We start from the raw sequence: 22,500 nt of genomic DNA, 5'->3' as shown, positions 1-22,500 counted from the left end.
CGGGGCTCAAATTTGGAATAAATTTCAGGAATCCAATTTGAAAAAAAATTCATGATTCCAATTTTGAAGGCAGGTTGGGGTTCCAGTTTGGAAGAAAGTTTACAGCTCATATTTGGAAGAAATTCTGGAGTTCCAATTTTGAAGAAAGTTTGTTTTTTTAAGAAAGTTTGGGGCTCCAATTTGAAAGGAAGTTCAAGGTTCCAATTTGCAAGAAAATTGCGGGGTTCCAATTTGAAACAGAGTTCGGAATTCAATTTTCAAAGAAAGTTCAGGGTTCTATTTTGGAAGCAATTTTGATGTTCAATATCGGAAGAAATTTCATTAATCCAATTTGGGAGAAAGTTCGAGGTTCCATTTTGAAAGAAATTTTTTTACTCCAATTTGGAAGAAAGTTCGAGGTTCCATGTTGGAAGCAACTTTGTGGTTCCATATTGGATGAATGTTCGAGGTTCAATTTTAGAAGAATATTTGGAGCACCAATTTGTAAGAAGATTTGAGGTTCCATTTTGATAGAAAATTGGGCCTCCAATCTGGAAAAGTGTTAGGGGTTCCATATTGAAAGAATGTTTGGGGCTCCAGTTTGGAAGAAAGTTCGAGGTTTCATAGTGGAAGAATGTTCAGGGTTTTATTTTGGAAGAAAGTTTGGGGTTACAATTTGGAACAAAGTACTAGGTTGAATTTTGGAAGTAAATTTGGACTCCATATTGGAAGAAAGTTTTCAGATCTATTTTGTAAAAAAGTTTGGGGCTCTAATTTAGATGAAAGTTCGAGGCTCCAATCTGGAATAAAAATTTTGGGCTCCAATTTGGAACAAAGTTTGGGGTTCCATTTTGGAAGAAAGTTTGGGGTTCCATTTTGGAAGAAAGTTTGGGGTTCCATATTGGAAGAAAGTTCAGGGTTTCAATTTGGAAGAAAATGTGGGGCTCCAATTTGGAAGAATGTTTAGGGTTCCCATTTTGGAAGAAAATTTGTGACTCCAATTTAGAACAAAGTGTGGGGTTCTATTGTGAGAGAAATTTTGGGGTTCCATTTTGGAAGAAAGTTCCAGGTAAATAATTGGAATCAAATTTGGTCTCCAATTTGTTGCATAGTTATGGTTTTCATTTTGGAAGCAAGTTTGGAATTTCATATTGGAGGATAGTTTGGGGTTCCAATTTGGAAAATGTTTGGGGTTCCATTTTAAAAGACAGTTTAGACTTGAAGTTCAAGGATATATTTTGGAAGAAAATTTTGTACTCAAATTTAGGAAAATGTTTAGGGTTCCAATTCGGAAGAAAGCTCCAGGCTCCATTTTGGAAGAAAGTTTGGTGCTCCAATTTAAAGGAAAGTGTGGGGTTCCCTTTTGGAAGAAAGATTGGTGCTCCAATTTGAAAGAAAAAAAAATAAGGGGTTCCATATTAGAAGGATGTGCGAGGCTCTAATTTGGAAAATAAAGGTTGGGATTCTAATCTGGAAAAAAGTTTATGTGGCAATTCGGAAGAAAGTTTGGGGCTTCAGTTTGGGGGAAAGTTTGGGGCTCAAATTTAGAATAAAATTCAGGAATCCAATTTGGAAGAATACTCAGGGTTTCAGCTTGGAAGAAAGCTCACAGCTAAAATTGAGGAAAAAGACTGATGCTCTAATTTGGAAGAAAGTTCAGGTTTCCCATTTGGATGAAAGTTTTGGGGTTCTTTATGAAGAAAGTTTGGGGTTCCGATTTAGAACAGATTTCGGAGTTAATTTTTGAAGAAACTTCAGGGTTCTATTTTGAAATGAAGTTTGATGTGTAATATTGGAAAAAAATTTGGGGTTCTATTTTGGAATAAAATCTGGGCCTCCAATTTGGAAGAAAGTTAGAGGTTCAACATTGGAAGCAAGTTTGGATTCCATTTCGGAAGAATGTTCGTGATTCTATTTTGGAAGAAAATTTGGGGCCCCAATTTCAGACGAAAATTGGGATTCTGTTTTAAGAGAAAGATTAAGGTTCCAATTTGGAAGAACTTTTTATGTTCCATTTTCGTAGACAATTTGGGGGCTCCAATTTTGAAGAAAATTTGGGGTTTCATTTTTTAAGAAAAATTTAGTGATCCAATTTGGAAGGAAATTATGAGGTTCCATAATAAAAGAAAGGCTGGGGTTCCAATTTGTAAGGCAGTTCAGGGTTCTATGTTGCAAAAAAAAAAAAAATGTTTTGAAAATGTTTTGCGTTTCATTTTAGAATGTTGGGGCTCAAATTTGGAAGAAAGTTCGAGGCTCGATTTTGGAAGAAAATTTGCTGTTCCAGTTTGGAGCAAAGTTCGGAGTTCAATTTTGGAAGAAAGTTCAAGTTTCCGTTTTGATAAAGGGTTCCATTTTTTGAAGGAAGAGAGGTCGGTGTTCCATTTGGGAAGAAAATTCGAGGTTCCATTTTGAAATAAAATTTGGACTGCAATTTGGAAGAAAGTTCAGGGTTCCAGTTTGGAAGGCAATTCAGGATTCCATTTTGGAAAAAAAGTTTTGGGTTCCCATTTGGAAAAAAGTTTTGGGTTCCCATTTGGAAAAAAGTTTGGGGTTCCAATTTAGAAAAAAAATATGGGGCTCCAATTTAGAAGAAAGTTCGAGGTTCCATTTAGGAAGAAAATTTGAGGCTCCAATTTGGAACAAAGTTCAGGGTTCCAATTAGGTAGGCAATTAAGGATTCCATTTTGGAAGAAAGTACGAGGTTCCCTTTTGGAAGAAAGTTTGGGTTTCCCAATCTTAAATTAAGTTTACGGTTTTGGGAGAACAAAAGTTTGGGGCTCCAATCTGAAAGAAATTGTGGGATTCCATTTCAGAAGAAAGTTTAGGGCTCCAATTTGAAAGAAAGTTCAAGGTTCCATTTTGGAAGAAAGTTGCAGGTTCCATTTTGGAAGAAAATTCAATGTTCCATTGAGGAAGAAAGTTTGGGGCCCCAATTTGAAAGAACATTCTCAGTTCCATTTTAGAAGAAAGTTTGGGGCCCTAATTTGAAAGAACATTCTCAGTTTCATTTTAGAAGAAAGTTTGGGGCTCCAATGTGAAAGAAAATTCAGGATTCCATTTTGTAAGAAGTTTCTGGGTTCCATTTTGGAAGAAAATTTGGGGCTCCAATTTGGAAAAAAAAAAATAGTTTTTGGTTCCATTTTGGAAAAAAGTTGCAAGCTCCAATTTGGTAGAAACTTTGGTGTTTCATTTTGTAAGAACATTTGGGGCCACGATTTGAAGAAAAATTTGCAGTTCCATTTTGGAAGAAAGTTTGAGGCTCCAATTTAAAAGAAAGTATGCGGTTCCATTTTGGGAGAAATTTTGGGCTCCCATTTGAAAAAAAGTTCGGTATTCCATTTTGAATAAAGGTTAGGGCTCCAATTTGAAAGAGTGTGGGATTCCATTTTGATAGAAATTTTGGGGCTCCACTCCAATTCGAATGAAAGTTCGGGGTTCCTTTTTGGAGGATATTTTGGGACTTCAATATGAAAGAAAGTTCGTTGTTCCATTTGAAAGAAAGTTCGGTATTTCCTTTTTGGAGAATATTTGTGGCTCTAATTTAGAAGAAGTTTCGGGTCTCATTTGGGAGAAATTTCAGGATTTCATTTTGGGAGAATAACTTTTGCTCTTATTTGGAAGGAGGTTCGGTATTCCTTTTTAGAAGAAACTTTGTGTCTCCAATTTGAAAGAAATTTTGGTGTTCCATTTTATAGAAAGTTTGGGGATTCAGTTTGAAAGAAAGTTTGGGATTCCATTTTGGAAGATTGTTTGTGGCTCTAATTTGGAGGAAAGTGTGGGATTTCATTTTGGAAGAAAGTTTTGGGCTCAAATTTGAAAGTGTATGATGTTCCATTTTGGAAAAGCTTGGGGCTCCAATTTGGAAGACAGTTTGGGATTTCATTTTGGAAGAAAGTTTGGGGCTCCAATTTGAAACAAACTTCGGTATTCCATTTTCAAGTAAGTATGAGGCTCCAATTTGAAATAAAGTTCTGAGATCCAATTTGAAGAAAGTTTGGGCTCCGATTTGAAACAAAATTCGGTATTCCATTTTCAAGTAAGTATGAGGCTCCGATTTGAAATAAAGTTCTGAGATCCAATTTGAAGAAAGTTTGGGGCTCCAATTTGAAAGAAAATACGGGATTCCATTTGGAAGAAAGTCTGTGATTCTATTTTGGAAGAAATTTTGGGGCTCTAATTTGAAAGAAACATCGATTTTCCATTTAGAAGAAAGTTGGGGGGCTCAATTTGAAAGAAAGTTTGGTGTTTCATTTTGAAGAAAGTATGGGGGCTCCAATCTGAAAGAAAGTTTAGGATTCCATTTTGGAAGAATGTTTGGGGCTCCAATTTGAAAGAAAGTTTGGGATTCAATCTTGGAAGAAAATTTGGGGGGCTCCAATTTCAATGAAAGTTTGGGGTTCTATTTTGGAATTAAGTATAGGGCTACAATTTGAAAAAAATTCAGGTTACAATTTTGGAAGGAAATTTGGTGCGCCAATTTAGAAAATAAAGTTCAGAGTTCCAATTTGTAAGAGTTTGGGGCTCGATTTTGGAAGAGTTTTATGGCTCTAATTTAAAAAACATTTCGTGGTTCTATTTTGAAAGAAATTTTGGGGCTTCTATTCTGGAAGAAAGTTCAGGGTTCTATTTTGGTAGAAAGTTTGGAGGTCCAATTTGATAGAAAGTTTAGGGTTCAAATATTGGAAGGAAATTTGGTGTTCCAAATTAGAAAAAAAAAGCTTGGGGTCCCATTTTGGAAGAAAGTTTGTGCCTCTAATTTGAAAAAAAGAAAAGTTTGGCGTTTGTTGTGGGGGAAAATTTGATGTTCCAATTTGAAAAAAAAAAAGGTTGGGGTTCTAATTAAGAAAAAATGTAAAGGACTCTTATTAGAAAGAAAGTTCGGTGTACCATTTTGATGAAATTTTGTGTCTGCAATTTGAAAGAAAGGTCGTGGTTCCAATTTTGAAAAAAGTTAAGGGCTTTAATTAGAAAGAAAGTTCGGTGTTCCATTTAGGATAAAATTTTGGGGCTCCAATATGAAAGAAAGGTTGGGGTTCCTTTTTGGAAGAACGTTAAAGACTCAAATTAGAAAGAAAGTTTGATGCTCCATTTTGGATGAATAGTTGGAGCTACGATTTGAAAGGAAGGTCGCGGGTTCATTTTGGAAGAAAGTTAAGGGTTCTAATTAGATGAAAGTTCGGTGTTCAATTTCGGATAAAAATTTGGGGCTCCAGTTTGAAAGAAAAATCGGTATTTCCTTTTGGAAGAAAGTTAAGGACTCCGATTTTGAAGAAAAGTCGGGGTTCAAATTAGGAAAAAAAAGTTATGTGCTATAAATAGAAAGAGAATTCGGTGTTCTATTTTGGATGAAAGTTTGGGGCTATAATTTGAAATAAACGTCAGGGTTCCATTTTAAAAGAAAGTTAAGGGCTCTAATTAGAAAGAAAGTTGGGTGTTCCATTCTGGAGGAAAATTTGAGGCTTTTGGCTCCAATTTGGAAAAAAGGTCAGGGTTCCATTTTGAAAAAAAGCTAAGAGCTCCAATTAGAGAGAAAGATTGGGATTCAATTTTGGAAGAAAGTTTGGGGCTCTAATTTGAACGAAAGTTTTGGGTTCTATTTTGGAATTGATTGTAGGGCTCCAATTACAAAAAGGTTCTGGGTTCAAACTTTGGAACGAAATTTAGTGCTCCAATTTCGAAAAAAAGGTTCAGGGTTCCCTTTTGGAAAAGAGTATAGGGCTCCAATTTGAAAGAAAGTTTGGGATTCCATTTTGGAAGAGTTTTAGGATCAAATTTGAAAGAAAGTTTGGGGTTCTAATTTGGAAGAAAGTTTGAGGCTTCAATTTGAAAGAAAGTTCGGGCTTCTATTTTGGAATAAAGGTCAGGGTTATATTTTGGAAGAATGTTTGGGGCTGCAATTTGAAAGTTCAGTGTTCCAAGTTTGGAAGGAAATTTGTTATTCCAATTTAGAAAAAAGTTTGGGGTTCTATTTTGGAAGTATGTATGGGGCTCCAATTTGAAAAAAGGTTTGGAATACCGTTTGGATGAAAGTTTGAGGCTCCAATTTAAAAGAAAGGACGGGATTAAACTTAAGAAATAAAGTGAAGGGCTCTAATTAGAAAGTTCAGTGTTCCATTTTGGATGGAAGTTTGCTGTTACAATTTGAAATAAAGGTCAATGTTTCATTTTGGAAGAAAGTTAAAGGCTCTAATTAGAAAGAAAGTGCGGTGTTCCAGCTTGGATAAACGGTTTTGGGTCTAATTTGAAAGAAAGGTCGTGGTTCCATTTTGGAAGAAAGTTGAGTGACTCTTAATTAAATAAGAAAAAAATTCGGTGTTCCATTTTGGATGAAAGGTTGGGGCTCCAATTAGGCAGAAAGGCTGGGGTTCAAATTAAGAATTAAGTTAAGGGCTCTAATTAAAAAGAAAGTTTGGTGTTCCATTTTGAATGAAAGTTTGGGGCTCCATTTTGGAAGAAAGTAAAGGGCTCTAATTTGAAACAAAGGTCGGGGTTCAATTTTGGAAGAAAGTTTAGGGCTCTGATTTGAAAGAAAGTTCAGTGTTTCATTTTGGATGAAAGTCTGAGGTTCCAATTTGCAAGAAATATTGGGGTTCCATCTAAGAAAAAAGTTAAAGGCTTTAATTAGAAAGTTCAGTGTTTCATTTTGGATGAAAGTTTGCGGGTACTATTTGAAAGTAAGGTCGGGGTTCCATTTTAAAAGAAAGTTAAGGGATACGATTAGAAAGAAACTTCAGTGTTCCATTTTGGATGAGAGTTTGTTACTCCAATTTAAAAGAAAGGTTGGGGTTTCATTTTGAAAGAAAGTTAAGGTCTCCTAATACAAAAAAAGATTGGGTTCCATTTTAAAAGAAAGTTTGGGGCTCTAATTTGAAGGAAAGGTCGGGGTTCCATTTAAGAAAAAAGGTAAAGGCTCTAAACAGAAAGTTCAGTGTTCCATTTTGGATGAAAGTTTGCGGGTACAAATTGAAAGAAAGGTCGGGGTTCAATTTTAGAAGAAAGTTAAGGGATCCAATTAGAAAAAAAGTACAGTTTTCCATTTTGGATGAAATTTTGTTACTCCAATTTGAAAGAAAGGTTGGGGTTCCCTTTTGAAAGAAAGTTAAGGGCTCCAATTAGAAAGAAAGTTTGGTGTTCCATTTTGGATGAGAGTTTGTGGCTCCAATTTGAAAGAAAGGTCGGGGTTCTTTTTTGAAAGAAAGTTAAGGACTCTTAATCAGAGGAAGAAAGTTTAGGGCTCTAATTAGAAAGAAAGTTCAGTGATCCTTTTATGATGAAAGTTATGGGCTCAAATTTTAAGAGAGGTCGTGTTCCATTTTGGAAAAAGCTATGAGCTCTAATTGGAAAGAAAGTTTGGAGTTCCCTTTTAGATGAAAATTTGTGGCTCCAATTTGAATGAAAGGTCGGGGATCCATTTTTGAAGAAAGTTAAGTACTCTAATTAAAAGAAATAAAAGATAAAATAAAAAAATGAAAAAATAAAAAGTTTGGTGTTCCATTCTGGAGGAAAGTTGAGGTTTACAATTTAGAAGAAAGGTCTGAGTTCCAATTTAGAAAAAAGTTAAGGACGTTAATTAAAAAGAAAGTTCGGTGTTCCATCTAGGATGAAAGTTTGGGCCTACAATTTGAAAAAAAGATCGTATTCCATTTTGGAAGAAAAGTTTGGGGCTCTTAAGTCTTAAAAAAATATCAGTGTTCCATTTTAGATGAAAGTTTGGGGTTCCAATTTGGAAGGAATGTTGTGGTTCCCTTTTCAAAGAAAGTTAAGAGCTTCAATTAGAGAGAAAGTTTGTGATTCCATTTTGGAAGAAAGGGGTCCATTTGGAAACAAATTTCAAGGTTCTATTTTGGAACTAAGTGTGAAATTCCAATTTGGAAAAAAGTTCAGGGTTCCAATTTTGAAAGGAAATCTGGTTTTCCAATTAAAAAAAAAAATTCAGGGTTCCATTTTGAAAAAGAGTTTGGGAGAAATTTGAAGAAAGCTTGGGATTCCATTTAGGAAGTTTTGGGCTCCAATTTGAATGAAAGGTTGGGGTTCTATTTAGAAAGAAAGTTTGGGGCTTTAATTTGAAAGAAAGTTTGGGCTTCTATGTTGGAAGAAAGTTCAGGGTTCTATTTTGGAAGAAATTTTGGGGCTCAAATTTGAAAGAACAAAAATAGTTTGGCGAGCCATTTTGGATGAAAGTTTGAGGCTACAATATTGAAGAAAGGTCGGGGTTCCAATGAAGACAAAAGTGAAGGGCTCTAATTAGAGAGAAAGTTCGGTGTTCCATTTTGTATGAACGTTTGCGGCTACAATTTGAAAGAAAGGTCGGGGTTCCATTTTGGAAGAAAGTTAAGGGCTACAATTTGAAAGAAAGGTCGGGGTTCCATTTTGGAAGAAAGTTAAGGGCTACAATTTGAAAGAAAGGTCGGGGTTCCATTTTGGAAGAAAGTTAAGGGCTACAATTTGAAAGAAAGGTCGGGGTTCCATTTTGGAAGAAAGTTAAGGGCTACAATTTGAAAGAAAGGTCGGGGTTCCATTTTGGAAGAAAGTTAAGGGCCACAATTTGAAAGAAAGGTCGGAGTTCCATTTTGGAAAAAAAGTTAAGGGCTCTAATTTGAAAGAAAGTTCGATGTTCCATTTTGAATAAAACTTTTGGGGTCCAATTTGAAACAAAGGTCAGGGTTCCTTTTTGGAAGAAAGTTTAAGACTTATTAGAAAAAAAAAGTTCGGCGTTTCATTTTGATGAAAGTTTGGGGCTCCAATTCGAATAAAAGGTCGGGGTTACAATTAAGAAAAGTAATTAAGGGATCTAATTAGAGAGAGAGTTCGGTGTTCCTTTTTGGATGAAAGTTTGGAGCTATAATTTGAAAGAAAAGTCGTGGTTCCATTTTGGAAGAAAGTTAAGGGCTCTGATTAGAAAGAAAGTTCGGTGTTCCATTTTGGATAAAGGTTTGGGGCTCAAATTTAAAAGAAAGGTCAGTTGGGATTCCTTTTGGAAAAAAGTTTAGGACTTTTAATCAGAAAAAAAAATTCGGTGTTCCATTTTGGATGAAAGTTTAGGGCTACAATTTGGAAGAAATGTCAGGATTCATATTAGGAAAAAAGTTAACGGCTGTAATTAGAAAAAAAAGTTCGGTGTTCCATTTTGGATGAAAGTTTGGGGCTGCATTTGAAATAAAGTCGGGGCTCCATTTTGGAACAAAGTTAAGGGCTCTAATTAGAAATAAAGTTTGGTGTTTGGAGCTACAATCGGGGCTCCAATTTTGAAGTTAGTGTTCTTGGCCCATTGCTTTTCATATTATACTTCATACACATACAGTATGTGGTTTGGCATAGAAAACAAGCTCATTACATATGCAGATGATGATACTCTATTTGCTTTAATTCCATCTCCTGAATGTAGATCTGGGATTTTTTTAATCTCTTACGAGAGATCTAGAGAAACTTAGTGCATGGTGCCAATTATGTGGCATGAAGTTCAATCCTACAAACTCAAAGTATGATTGTGAATAGGTTGAGGACAGTGGCTCCTCAAAATCCAGATCTTTGCATTGATAATGTTTTTTTTTTTTTTTTTTTTAACTGTATACGACACCTTTAAAATTTTAGGTGTGATTCTTGATTGCAAATTTACTTTTGAAAAACACGTTGGGTCTGTTTCTTCTTCAATTACCCAACATTGGCCTATCAAGAGTATTTTAAGATTTTTAGTGATCAAGAAATTGTTTAATTCTTTCATTCTGCCTTTTTTTTCGAGTATTTTTCTCCTGTTTGTTTTCAGCCGCTGACTCTCATCTTACTTTATTGGAAAAAAAACTTGCGATCTATTAAATTTCTCATTCCTAATCTAGATATTAATCTCTGGCACTGTTGTTCCGTTAGTTCCGTGTGTATGTCGCATAATTTTTCTTCTTCATAATTCGGATCACCTTACGCATTCAGATCTTCCCATACTGTACAATCCTGTACGTAATACTAGTATGCATTTAATTCTAACAGTCCTGCCTTCTCAACCATAAAACATAATACTACACATTATTCTGGAAGTTTTATTTCAGATATGACCAGATTGTGGAATGATCTTCTAATCAGACGATTGAATTAGTTGAACTTCCGAAGTTCAACATACGTCTCCCTTCATAGTTTATATATAACAGATCTATTTCAACGTTGTTAATGATCTTAAGGTAGTTAATATTCATTATTTGGTACTTCTCATATAGTTTATCTATTTTCTTTCCTCACTTTGCTATTGTTCCCTGTTAGAGCCCATGGGTTTATAGTATCCTACTTATCCAACAAGGAATGTAATTTAACTAATAATAATAATAATAATAATAATAATAATAATAATAATAATAATAATAATAATAATAATAATAATAATATCATAAAAAGAATTTTCCCTTGGTCTGTGATCCAAAGGCAGAGTAAATATGGTATGAAAAGCTATATTGTTTGTGGCCTAATATTTGTATATAATTTATATATACATTTTTACCTTAAGTATGGATGGATCCCTAATCTCTTCATATGGAAGGCAAGGTATCTAATACTTGCAGAAACTAGGGTTCGATCCAAATGTTAAGAACGATATTGTCTTGATATTCATCAGAAACACGCACACATTATATATATATATATATATATATATATATATATATATATATATATATATATATATATATATATATATAAATGTATATACAGTATGTATGTATATATACATACATAAATATAGATATTTATGTATATATATGTATAGGTGTGCATATATATATATATATATATATATATATATATATATATATATATATATATATATATATATATATATATATATTATATATATATATATATATATATATACATATATATATACATATAACATACATGAATATAATATATACACATTATATATATATATATATATATATATATATATATATATATATATATATATAACATACATGAATATATATATATATATATATATATATATATATACATATATAAAATTGAATACATAGGTGTGTGTGTTACTTCTATATATACACATATACATACATACATACATACATATATATATATATATATATATATATATATATATATATATATATATATATTTATATGTATGTATATATATGAATATATATATACATATATACATAGATATATATATATATATATATATATATATATATATATATATATATATATATATATATATACATATATACACATGAATATATATGCATATATATATATATATATATATATATATATATATATATATATATATATATATATATATATATATATATATATATCCATATATCCATATATCCATATATGCTTTAATTTTTACATTTGTTATTCGTTTTTTTCAAGACAAAGCACCAAGGCACTGGTAAGACATGCCTTTAAATAATACAAAAGGTCCAAACCTCACCCTTATTACTCCATGGCACGAATAAATCTTTGATAGTATCTGCAAACTTCATATTGAACATCTTAAGCAATATCGTGTGCAACACAAAGGTAAAAAACTCACAAAATATGCAAATCCATCTAAATCCATTAAGTTGTTCACGAAAGAGTTATGTTGAATTCTTCGCGCTTTTTACTTCTTGAAGTTTATAAAAGTTAGAATTATTCACAAGTTATGGACATTTAACTTGAATTTTATTTTTTCGTTATCAATTGATTAACTCTTTCTTTTATATGATGATGTGATCAAATTTAGGTCTCACGAGGATCCAGGACATTCTTGGCATCTATTATTATTATTATGATGATGATTACCTGTTTTGAAGGTATTTATATGTATGTGTGTATGGACAAAAGTAAGTTCCTTTTTGCATTGACAATACAGGGTATTTCAAATTTCGTTAATATGAATTATTTCGCAACGCAACTTATTGAAGATATTGATTATAAGAGTAATTATGACTGTAATCTGTAATACCAAATAAATTGCATTGTTCTGATTCTTTTGTTATTATTCTAATAATTCATCATGGCAATTTGCATCATCAAATCAATTAAAATACATTATTCTGCCTCATTAATCAATACGGTAATAAATTGTGACATCATTATGCATAATAGATTATATTACATTACTCTCTTTCTTTTATTTTCATATGTAGGAATATGCAGTGTAAGTTAGTGTTATCAAATCAGTTTAATGATCATCTTAATATCATTAAAAAAAAAAAAAAAAAAACATTTCAATGGAAATTTACACCAACAAACCACTTACAATCACTTTATAAAATTACCTTCATTCCTAGGCGCTAAGTGTCTGTCATAATCAGGAGGTCGCAGTTCGAGGCCTCTTACTCTGGGCATCCTGAGGGAAAAGTTATAAGTACAGTATATATTTTGGATTGGATTGTATAACATTTAGTTAGAGACAAATATTTTATAAAGGGGGTTTAAAAAGCAGAGATATTCCCAGGAATTTCTATATTACAGGTGAGACATGTATTTTTTAAAAATATAGACATTTACTTACCAAAAGGAAAATATTATGAAGGACGTAATAATATTGGGTAACTCCTGGTTGAACTTCATACCGAACTAATTCTGTAAAAAGACAAGAAAGCTGTTTAAAATACAAAGAAAATGTATATGTGTTCTTTGAGGTACAAAACTTCATTGAATACTCCCAAATATAAAATACCCAAGTAAGCGTGAATTAAAATAGCATGATTCATGAAATCTCAAGACTACTAAGTCACTCTGATAAAGTTTGCAATCGTTAAATTCAAACACGCTAACACGATCCATTGTTTATTCTGAAGGTCGCAAAAAAGTTTTGTATAAGGGCTATTTATTTCAAAGTATTCAAAAATGTAAAGTTAATAAAAAATCTTGCTCTATCAACTACACTTATTTCTGCGTTAAGATATTTCCGAACACAAAAATACTTCAGTCTACTACTATAAAGTATTACAGTATATCTGAGAGGAAGGAATTTTCAGGAAAAGTTTTGAAAGTGCACAAATCATATATAATTCCTTCTTGATGGAGGTTATTACTAAAGTATTGTGATTTCAATATGAGTGGATCATTTGGGGCTTCATATTTTAAGTATGCAAAGACCATCTGTCAAATGAAAAGGCGAGAGAACTATCTTATATATTCATGAATATGTATATATATATATATATATATATATATATATATATATATATATATATATATATATATATATATATTTTATATATATGTATATATATATTGTATATATATATATATATCTATATGTCTAATATATATATATATATATATATATATATATATATATATATATATATATATATATATATTGTATATATATCTATATGTCTAATATATATATATATATATATATATATATATATATATATATATATATATATATATATATATATATATATATATATAATATTACTATTACTAGCCAAGCTACAACCCTAGATGGAAAAACAAGATGCTATAAGCCCAAGGGCTACAACAGGGAAAAATAGCCCAGTGAGGAAAGGAAATAAGGAAATAAATAAATGATGAGAATAAATTAACAATATATCATTCTAAAAACAGTAACAGCGTCAAAACAGATATGTCCTATACAAATTATTAACAACATCAAACTATAAAAAGACTCATGTCAGCCTGGTCAACATAAAAACATTTGCTCCAACTTTGAACTTTTGAAGTTCTACTGATTCAACTACCCGGTTAGGAAGATCATTCCACAACTTGGTAACAGCTGGAATAAAACTTCTAGAATACTGTTTAGTATTGAGCCTCATGATGGAAAAGGCCTGGCTATATATATATATATATATATATATATATATATATATATATATATATATATATATATATATATATATATATATATATATATATATATATATATTGTATATATATCTATATATATAATAAATATATAATATACATATACATATAAATATATATATATATATATATATATATATATATATATATATATATATATATATATATATATATATATATATATTACTAGCCAAGCTACTACCCTAGTTTGAAAATGAGGAAAAGACAAGAATAAACAAACTACAAGAGAAGTAGTTAACAATTAAAGTAAAATATTTCAAGAACTGTAACAACAATAAATAGATATTTCATATATAAACTATAAAAACTAAAAAAAACAAGAGGAAGAGAAATAGGATAGAATAGTGTGTCAAGCGTACCCTCAAGCAAGAGAACTCTAACCAAAGACAGTGGAAGACCATGGTACAGAGGCTATGACACAACCCAAGACTAAAGAACAATGGTTGGATTTTAGAGTGTTCTTCTCCTAGAAGAGCTGCTTACCATAGCTAAAGTCTCTCTTGTACCCTTACCAAGAGGAAAATAGCCACCGAACAATTATAGTACAAGAGTTAACACCTTGATCGAAGAAGAATTGTTTGGTAATCTCAGTGTTGTCAGGCAAAGGGAAAAGGAACCGTAACCAGAGAGGAGGATCCAATGTAGTACTGTCTAGCAAGTCAATGGTCCCAATAACACTCTAGCGGTAGTATATAATACACACACGTATATATAATAAACAAATACAACAAAGCCAAATGCAGCCGTTTCTAGTCCACTGCAGACAGAGACCTTAGACATGTCCATAGTAATATCTGGGGTTGGGCCACTTTCATCACCACGTTGGCCACTGCGAATTAGTGATGGTCAATAGTTTGATCCGTTGACCTACAGTATATTTCATAATATTTACCTCATATATATATATATATATATATATATATATATATATATATATATATATATATATATATATATGTATATGTATATATATACCAAGGCACTTCTCCAAATTTTGGGGTGTAGCCAACATGAAAAAAAATAACAAAAAGTTACTTGTCTTGTCTTCCCTCCTCCGAGCCTGCCGAGGGACTCAGCCTAGTTTAATTGGTACTACTAGGGTGCCACAGCCTCCCTCCCCCATTATCCACCACAAATTAAGCTTCAAATGCTGAATCCCCTACTACCGCTACTTCAGCAGTCACCAGGGTAACCAGAGGAAGTAGCAGGACCTATCGAAACTGCGTCACAAACACTCGCCATTCATTCCTATTTCTAGCACGCTCTCTTACCTCTCTCACATCTATCTTCCTATCACTTAGAGCTTTCTTCATTCCATCAATCCACCCAAACCTTCACCTTTCTTTTGTACTTCTCCCATCAACTCTTGCATTCATCACCTTCTCCATTATCTCTATATGGCCAAACCACTCGTTCTCATCCTCACTACTTTGTTCCTAACCCTATCTAATCGAGATACACCATCCATACTCCTCGGACATTTTATCTCGAACACATTTAATTTCTGTTTCTGTCACTTTCATTCCCCACAACTCCAATCCATACATCACAGTTGGTACAATCACTTCCTTAAACAGAACTTTCGTTACATTCAATCCTAATCCTCTATTCTTTACCACTCCTTTCAATGACCTCAACACTTTACATCCTTCACTCACTCTCTGACGTACATCTGCTTCCACTCAACCATTTGCAGCAACAACAGACCCCAAGTACTTGAATTGATCTACTTCCTCAAGTAACTCTTCATTCAACATGACATTCAACCTTGCACCACCTTTCCTTCTCGTGCATCTCATATACTTACCCACATCAACTCTCAACTTCCTTCTCTCACACACCCTCCCAAACTGTCACTAATCGGCTCAACTTCTCCTCCAAGTCTGCAATTAATACAGTATCATCCATAAACAACTGATTCACCTTGCACTTATGATCACTCTCATCTATCAGTTTCAATCCTCAACCAAGCGCTCAAGCATTCGCCTCTCTCACAACTCCAACAAATAAATTGAACAACCATGGTGACATAGCACACCTGTCTCAGCTACAATCTCACTGGAAACCACTCACGCACTTCATTTTCTATCTTAACACAAGCTTTACTCCCTATGTATAAACTCTTCACCGCTTGCAACAACATTCCACCAATTCCATATAACCTCATCACATTCCGCATCGCTTCCCTATCAACTCTATCATAAGCTTTCTCCAGATCCCTAAATGCAACATAGATCTTCTTATGTTTTGCTAAATATTTCTCATATCTGCCCAACTGTAAAAAGAAAAAAATCTGATCCATACATCCCCTACCTCATCTAAATCCACCCTACACTTCTAAACTTGTATCCTCTGTAATAGGCTTAATCCTATTAATTAGCACTATACTTTTCCAACCACACTCAACAAACTAATACCACTTGAATTACAACACTCATGCACATCTCACGCACACACCCAGTCCACTGGTACCATTGACAACATAAAACAGATATCAAACACTATCCCCAACCATTCAAGTACAGTCACATCCCCTTCCTTCAACATCTTAGCTCTCACACCATCCATAACAGGTGCTTTTCCTGCTCTCATTTCATCTAGTGTTCTCTTCGCCTCCTCTCTTGTAATCACTCCCATTATCATCTCCCATCACTGGCACCTTAATACATGCAACAGCTATTATATTTGCCTCCCTGTTATCCTCAACATTCAGAAACCTTTCAAAATATTCAGCTCACCATGTCCTTGCCTCCGTTTCTTTCAACAACCTTCCATTTTCCTCTTTCACTGTCTCTTCATTTATCGCTCCACCCTTCCTTACTCTCTTCACTTCTTTCCAAAACCTTTCCTTATTTTCTTCATACAAACAACCCAATCCTTGACCCCACCTCCAGTCAGCTGACCTCTTTGCCTCAGCTACCTAACGTTTTACTTCCACATTTTGCTCACTATATCTTTCATAGTTATCTACACTATTACTCTGCAGCCATTCTTCACATACCCTCTTCTTCTCTTCCATTTTCATCTTCACTCCTTCATTCTACCATTCACTACCCTTCCTCATGCTGTCTCCATCAATCCTTTTGCCATACATCACTTGTAATCCCAAGAAAATTCTCTTTTACTAACTTATACTCCTCCCCTAGATCACCAGTCTCTCTCACTTTCACTCTGTCATAGGCCACTTTAAAACTTTCTTGATGTTCACATTTTACCTCTGGTTTTTCAAACTCTTCAACCTTCACTACCTTCCTTTTACATATCCCCACTCTATTTCTCTACTGTTTGGCTACAACTAATTTTCCTTCAACCCCAACCAAAAATTATCAGACACACCGTTAGCCACACCCCTAAACATGTACCCATCTTTCAATCTTCCAAATAACCTTCTTGTTATCAACATATAATCCATTAATGCCCTTTGTACCACTCTTCCATTTGCCAGTCTTACCCATGTATACTTGCACTTATCTTTCTTTAAAAAAAAAAAAAAACTTGAACTTATCACCACCTCTTGTTCACCACAAATATCTACCAATCTTTCACCCCTCACATTTTTAACTGGTAGGCCATACTTTCCAATGGCACCTTCTACCTCTGGCATTTAAGTCCCCCATCATAACTACATAATTATTTCTACCCAGTCCATCTACACACCTAGTAAATTCACTATACACAATTCATTCCTCTCTTTTTCACTTTTCTCGCAATCTGGCACAAATGCACTAACAAAGGCTCAACATTCTCTAGACAACAAAACCCTTACCCACATTAACCTAAGTGATACCTCCTTCCATTCCACTACTTTCGTAAGCCTGAAAACTTTAAATCAATCAATCAATCCACTACTTTCGTTGCTGTCCAATCTAGTCATTTAGCAATAAAGCCACAACGCCTCTTACTTTTAAAGTTTCAATCCAAGACACTTTACCTGTCACTTCACCAGACTTCACTTCACCCTTCCCTATTATCATTGTCTCATACAAGGCCAATACATCGATCCTTCTATTCCAAAACATAATTCCAATCACATCTTTTACTCTCTACCGTACTACATCTACGCATATTCTAAGACCGCAGAACTAGGGAGCAGTCACCCTCCCTCCAACTCCTCTTCTTTGATATCTCACAGGAACTAACTATGCAGGAGAAGGGATTTCCAGTCCCCTCGTCCCCACTCCTTTTAATTGACTACTCAACACTCAGGAATACTAGGCCTTATTTTCATGACCCAGCAGTCACAGGGGCCTACTTGGCAGAATTTTTTCACTCATATCACAGCAATAATTTATGACAATGCCCAATTGGACACTAGAATTCCTGGCATACCTTGCTCTGAGGAAATGCACCCTGTCACACCTTTACTGCACAGAGAGTTCCTGTGAGTAGCCCCACCCATCTCCTCTAACAACTCTCCCTTCACTGTTATATCTGTTTGGTTACCTTGCAGTAAAGGTGTGACAGGGTGGACTTTCGTAGAACGACGTATACCAGGAATTTCTGTGCCTAACTGTACACCTAATTTCATTGAGAAACACCAGCATAAAGTAAGTCTTATAATATTCCATTCATTCTTGATCTATGGTACTTTTTATAGTATTGCCTACTGTAACATAAAACGGAAAGGAATGGCGCTATTTTTGGACCCAGAAGCGAGTTTTATACAATTTTTGGATCCCGCAAAAGTTTTATAGCTAGAATACCACACAAACAAACTCAAGATGTAAAGACATTGCATTTGGATTACTTTAAACAGTATTTGAAAAGATTTTAAGAAAAATCCTTTCATTGTTCTTCAGAAGTAGAAAAAAAAATGAATGGTCATAGCAAATGGAGGTTAAAAACACATGATACCTAAATAGCCATTTTCAACTATTGCAGACATACTTCCTAGGATGTTGGGCCACACCAGGTTCCCAGATGACCCATAGAGACTTTTCAGTTTCTTAAAAAACTTCAACTAGTCACATTCTTGTCATAGATCCTCGGGTATAAAAAGCCAGAGAACGTTTGATTGTTAAACTTCAATGGTTAACTGGTAATTGAAAAGGTCTTATGGCTACAATACTTTCCTCATCAACAAAGATTTCCTGCTCGGGCATGGCACTGTTCTAGTGTCTCATATAAAATTATCAAGACTCTATTAAAATAGAGTAAGGTATATATATACCTGCCAGTTGATTGATTGCAGTGTAAAATCTTCTCTATTATTCAATGTGATAATTGATTCACATCAGGGAGTCAGTCACTGTCCATTATGTCCCTTGAAAATGAATAAGTTTTCTATAATGCGAATTCATAGTAAGAAATGCAAAATTTAATTTTCTCAAGATAATTTTGATATTGTTGCACAAACAACTAAAGATATTCTCTCTCTGTTCTGGAATCTTTAATTTTAATGCAGCTTATGTCATCCCTAAATCAAACATCTTCTACTGCTTTGCCCATACTATAAGTCGACGATCTTCCTTGCGGAACACACAGATTGTTCAGTTTTTAGCTCTTACAGAGTCAAACACTAGATTTTATCCAGTATAAAAATTTCACATTTAGCTCGAAATTGAAAGAATAATGATGGACAAAATGAAGTCTTAGAAATCATAACCAAAATCTTGTCAAATGGTTACATATTGACATTACAGCTTTATTCCATCACATTAAACCAGATCAACATGAACTGGGAGTTGGTACATTAATGTCTCATTTGCGTTCTTCCAGATTTCTTTAGTTTTCTACGTTATTTATTTGTGGTGGTATTGTTTCTAACCACTGGACTTAGAACTTGATGAAAATAGCAAAACTGAAAATTCAGTCCGGTGTATCTCACTATGGGTTAAAACTTGTAATAAAGTCTTATATATTTATTTATTAAAGCAAGAACTGAAAAACTTGTATTTGGATCATATGGCAATAGGTCCGAGAAGGCCCACAGTTGCACTATGAAGAAATGTTTAGAGAGGTTGTACTAGTAAAGCAGGTTAAGCAAACCAACGTGCACTCTGTGATATAAGCATGATATTTGGCATGATTGTTGCTTATAGGTCACTTTTTCAGAAAAAAAAAGAAAATGCTAGCCACGAAAATATATAAAAAACTCAATAAGGTAGCCCTTTTTCAAGATGGCCACCAGACACATCCTCGTTTCATGTTTTTTGTTAAGAAAACACAGATGAAATTGTTATATAAACATGAAACTTGATCATAATATTCTGTGTAGGTCATAATACTAGTTAAAAGTGCTTGCCCTCCCAAAAATTCAATATGGCGGCCATTTTTCAAGATGGCCACCAGATGCGTACCCATTTTGTGGCTTTGTTAAAAAGCTACAGTGCATATTGTCATATGACCCTGAAATTTGGCAATAATATTCTGTGTAGGTCATGTTTTCAGTTGAAAGTGCTAACCGACCAAAAATATTCTCATAATGATATTTAATGTAATTTACATCTGGAGATATTCAATGCTTTCCATAAGGCGATAGAAACCTCAAATGCCATATACACTTGGTAGAATAGACCACAATGCTAAAATGGACTCATATTACCGGGATGGCATTTCTATCAGCCAATCAAACGGAAATACAAGGATTTTTTCCAAACCAGGAAAGATCCAAAAGATAAGTTAGAGCCACAGTTACTAAGAGATGATTGTAAACTTTTCTCCTGCCTTTTCATATCCTGTCAGTCCAGAGGGTCTGATTTAGCCAAGTTTTTCAAACATGAGAACCAGTCTTTTCATTCATCACTCAGCAAACAGGGCAAACTACGTCACTAGTAAGTCAGATATCGTTAAAGTCTGCAAAGCAAGGTAGAGCTTCCAGAAAAAAAGCCAGAAACTGACGCACTCATTATGGATGGTTCTTGCCTGATGAATACAGTCATACCCAAAACACCGAAGACATTTGATGAATACGCCAAGAACATTCTACAAAAGGTGGAATACTACAGTATTAATTACAAGAGGACCGATATAATTTTTTATGTCTACCATCAATCTAGTCTGAAGTCTGAAGCACGATCAAACCGTGGAAAGGCTATCAGGAGGAGCGTTTTAGCAAGGATCAAAACACGACTCAATTGGAAAAGCCTTCTCAAGGACGGTGATAACAAAACAGAGCTGTTCAATTTTCTTCTCAATGAAGTCAGTAAAATAACTACAACAAATCAAGTCATAGTAACAGAGGAAGAAAACGTTCTGACAAGTTCCAGCCAACCAGATTCTAACCTGGAGGAATTGGCCCCTTGTTCACATGAAGAGGCAGATACGAGAATGTTTATACATGCCTGGCATGCAGCAAGGGATGGATTTAGGTCTCTCCTGATTGAAGACAATGACACAGACATTGTGGTCATAGCCGTCAGTCTTATGGCGTCTCTGACTACAATTGGCATGTAGAAAATCTGGGTCGTGTTTGGCAAGGCACGGCACACTCAATGGATTCAAAGGCAAAGGTAAAAAGACAGCATGGCTGACATGATATGTATGCAATGAAGCCTCTGTTACGTTTACAAAACTCAGTGATTGGCCATCTGAAGTTGAGGAGTCAGAGCTACGAGTTTTAGAAAGATTCGTCGTTCCCATGTATGACCAGTCAAGTGCAGCCACTGGAGTAGATGATGCTAGGTTAGACCTTTTCACCAGAAAACAGAGGCCATACGAGTTAATCTCACCAACGCAAGAGGTATTCTCAAAAAACATGCCAAACGTACTGCCTTCAAAGCAGGTCATATTTGGGGGCAGTCTATCATACGTCAGCAAGAACTCCCATGCCTTCCAAGCGGGGATGGGTCAGAGATGGTTACAAATGGAAAGGGTTCTGGACTGCATTAGAACCTATTTCTAAATGCTATCGTGAACTGACGAAGTGTGGATGCAAGATCAAGTTTGGTGGTGGACAATGCAAGTGCTTGAAGGCTAGAATAAGGTGTACTCCACTGTGCAGTTACCCTTGTGAGATTTTTAAGCTAAGATCAGTCACTGAACTTTGGGCCAAGCCATGCTGGTGATGGTAAAGTAATGTAAATTCGAATAGTCTACCAAACTTCATTTTGGACAGTGGTACATATCCATTCATAAATCAGAGCTGACAAAACATTCTTATGGCAGGGGGCATTGTCTATCTAAAACTATGAAATTGGGTGCTGGGGGAGGGGGAATAGCAGTTCAGGGATGAAAGATAGATCTCAGCAATGGATATTTTTGTCGATGTCATAGATTTGACCTAGTTATTTTCCACTGTTGAGCATTAGCACCATTTTGGCTCGCTTGTTCTTCTCTGAGAGGCCTATGAGCATGCTGGAAAATCATGTGACCAATTAATTTGCGACTACTTTATGGATAGATCAGTCAGCAAGAAACAACTCTTGGAGTCTTGGAGCTTAAGAAAGATATGGGACATTTCCCCAAAAAGCATTGGAATGTAAGGGTTTCACAAGATTATCCACAGTGAAAAATAGGATTTTCATCATGCCAGATTGGCTAATTATACAATCATTCTGTTTTTCTGCATGTAATTCAGTATTATAATGGCAATAAATAAAAAATATTTCTTTGAATTCATCTTATGTACTTTGACACCAGAGTAAGACCACTAAGGGGGGATTTATTGGCAACCATCTTGAAAAAATGGACATCATATTGAATTTTTGGGGGCTAGCACTTTTA

The 22,500-nt window shown here is 34.2% G+C and overlaps 1 protein-coding gene across 1 annotated transcript in view; it reads right to left on the bottom strand.

Moving 5' to 3' along the window:
• The window catches only part of LOC137657741 (uncharacterized), a 301,807-nt gene that overhangs the window by 266,802 nt on the left and 12,505 nt on the right, over positions 1-22,500 (bottom strand). Inside the window, exons 2-3 of the mRNA XM_068392206.1 lie at positions 12,485-12,555; positions 12,249-12,319 (exon numbers count right to left, since the gene is read on the bottom strand). Coding sequence (XP_068248307.1) covers positions 12,249-12,319; positions 12,485-12,543 — 130 coding nt within the window. The 5' untranslated portion in view covers positions 12,544-12,555. The remainder of the gene's footprint in view (positions 1-12,248; positions 12,320-12,484; positions 12,556-22,500) is intronic.

The sequence above is a fragment of the Palaemon carinicauda genome, chromosome 18 (genome assembly GCF_036898095.1).
Source record: "Palaemon carinicauda isolate YSFRI2023 chromosome 18, ASM3689809v2, whole genome shotgun sequence".
In the NCBI taxonomy this organism is placed as follows: Eukaryota; Metazoa; Arthropoda; class Malacostraca; order Decapoda; family Palaemonidae; genus Palaemon; species Palaemon carinicauda.
The sequence above is the reverse complement of the archived record's forward strand: the minus strand, read 5'-3'. Positions and strand labels throughout refer to the sequence as shown.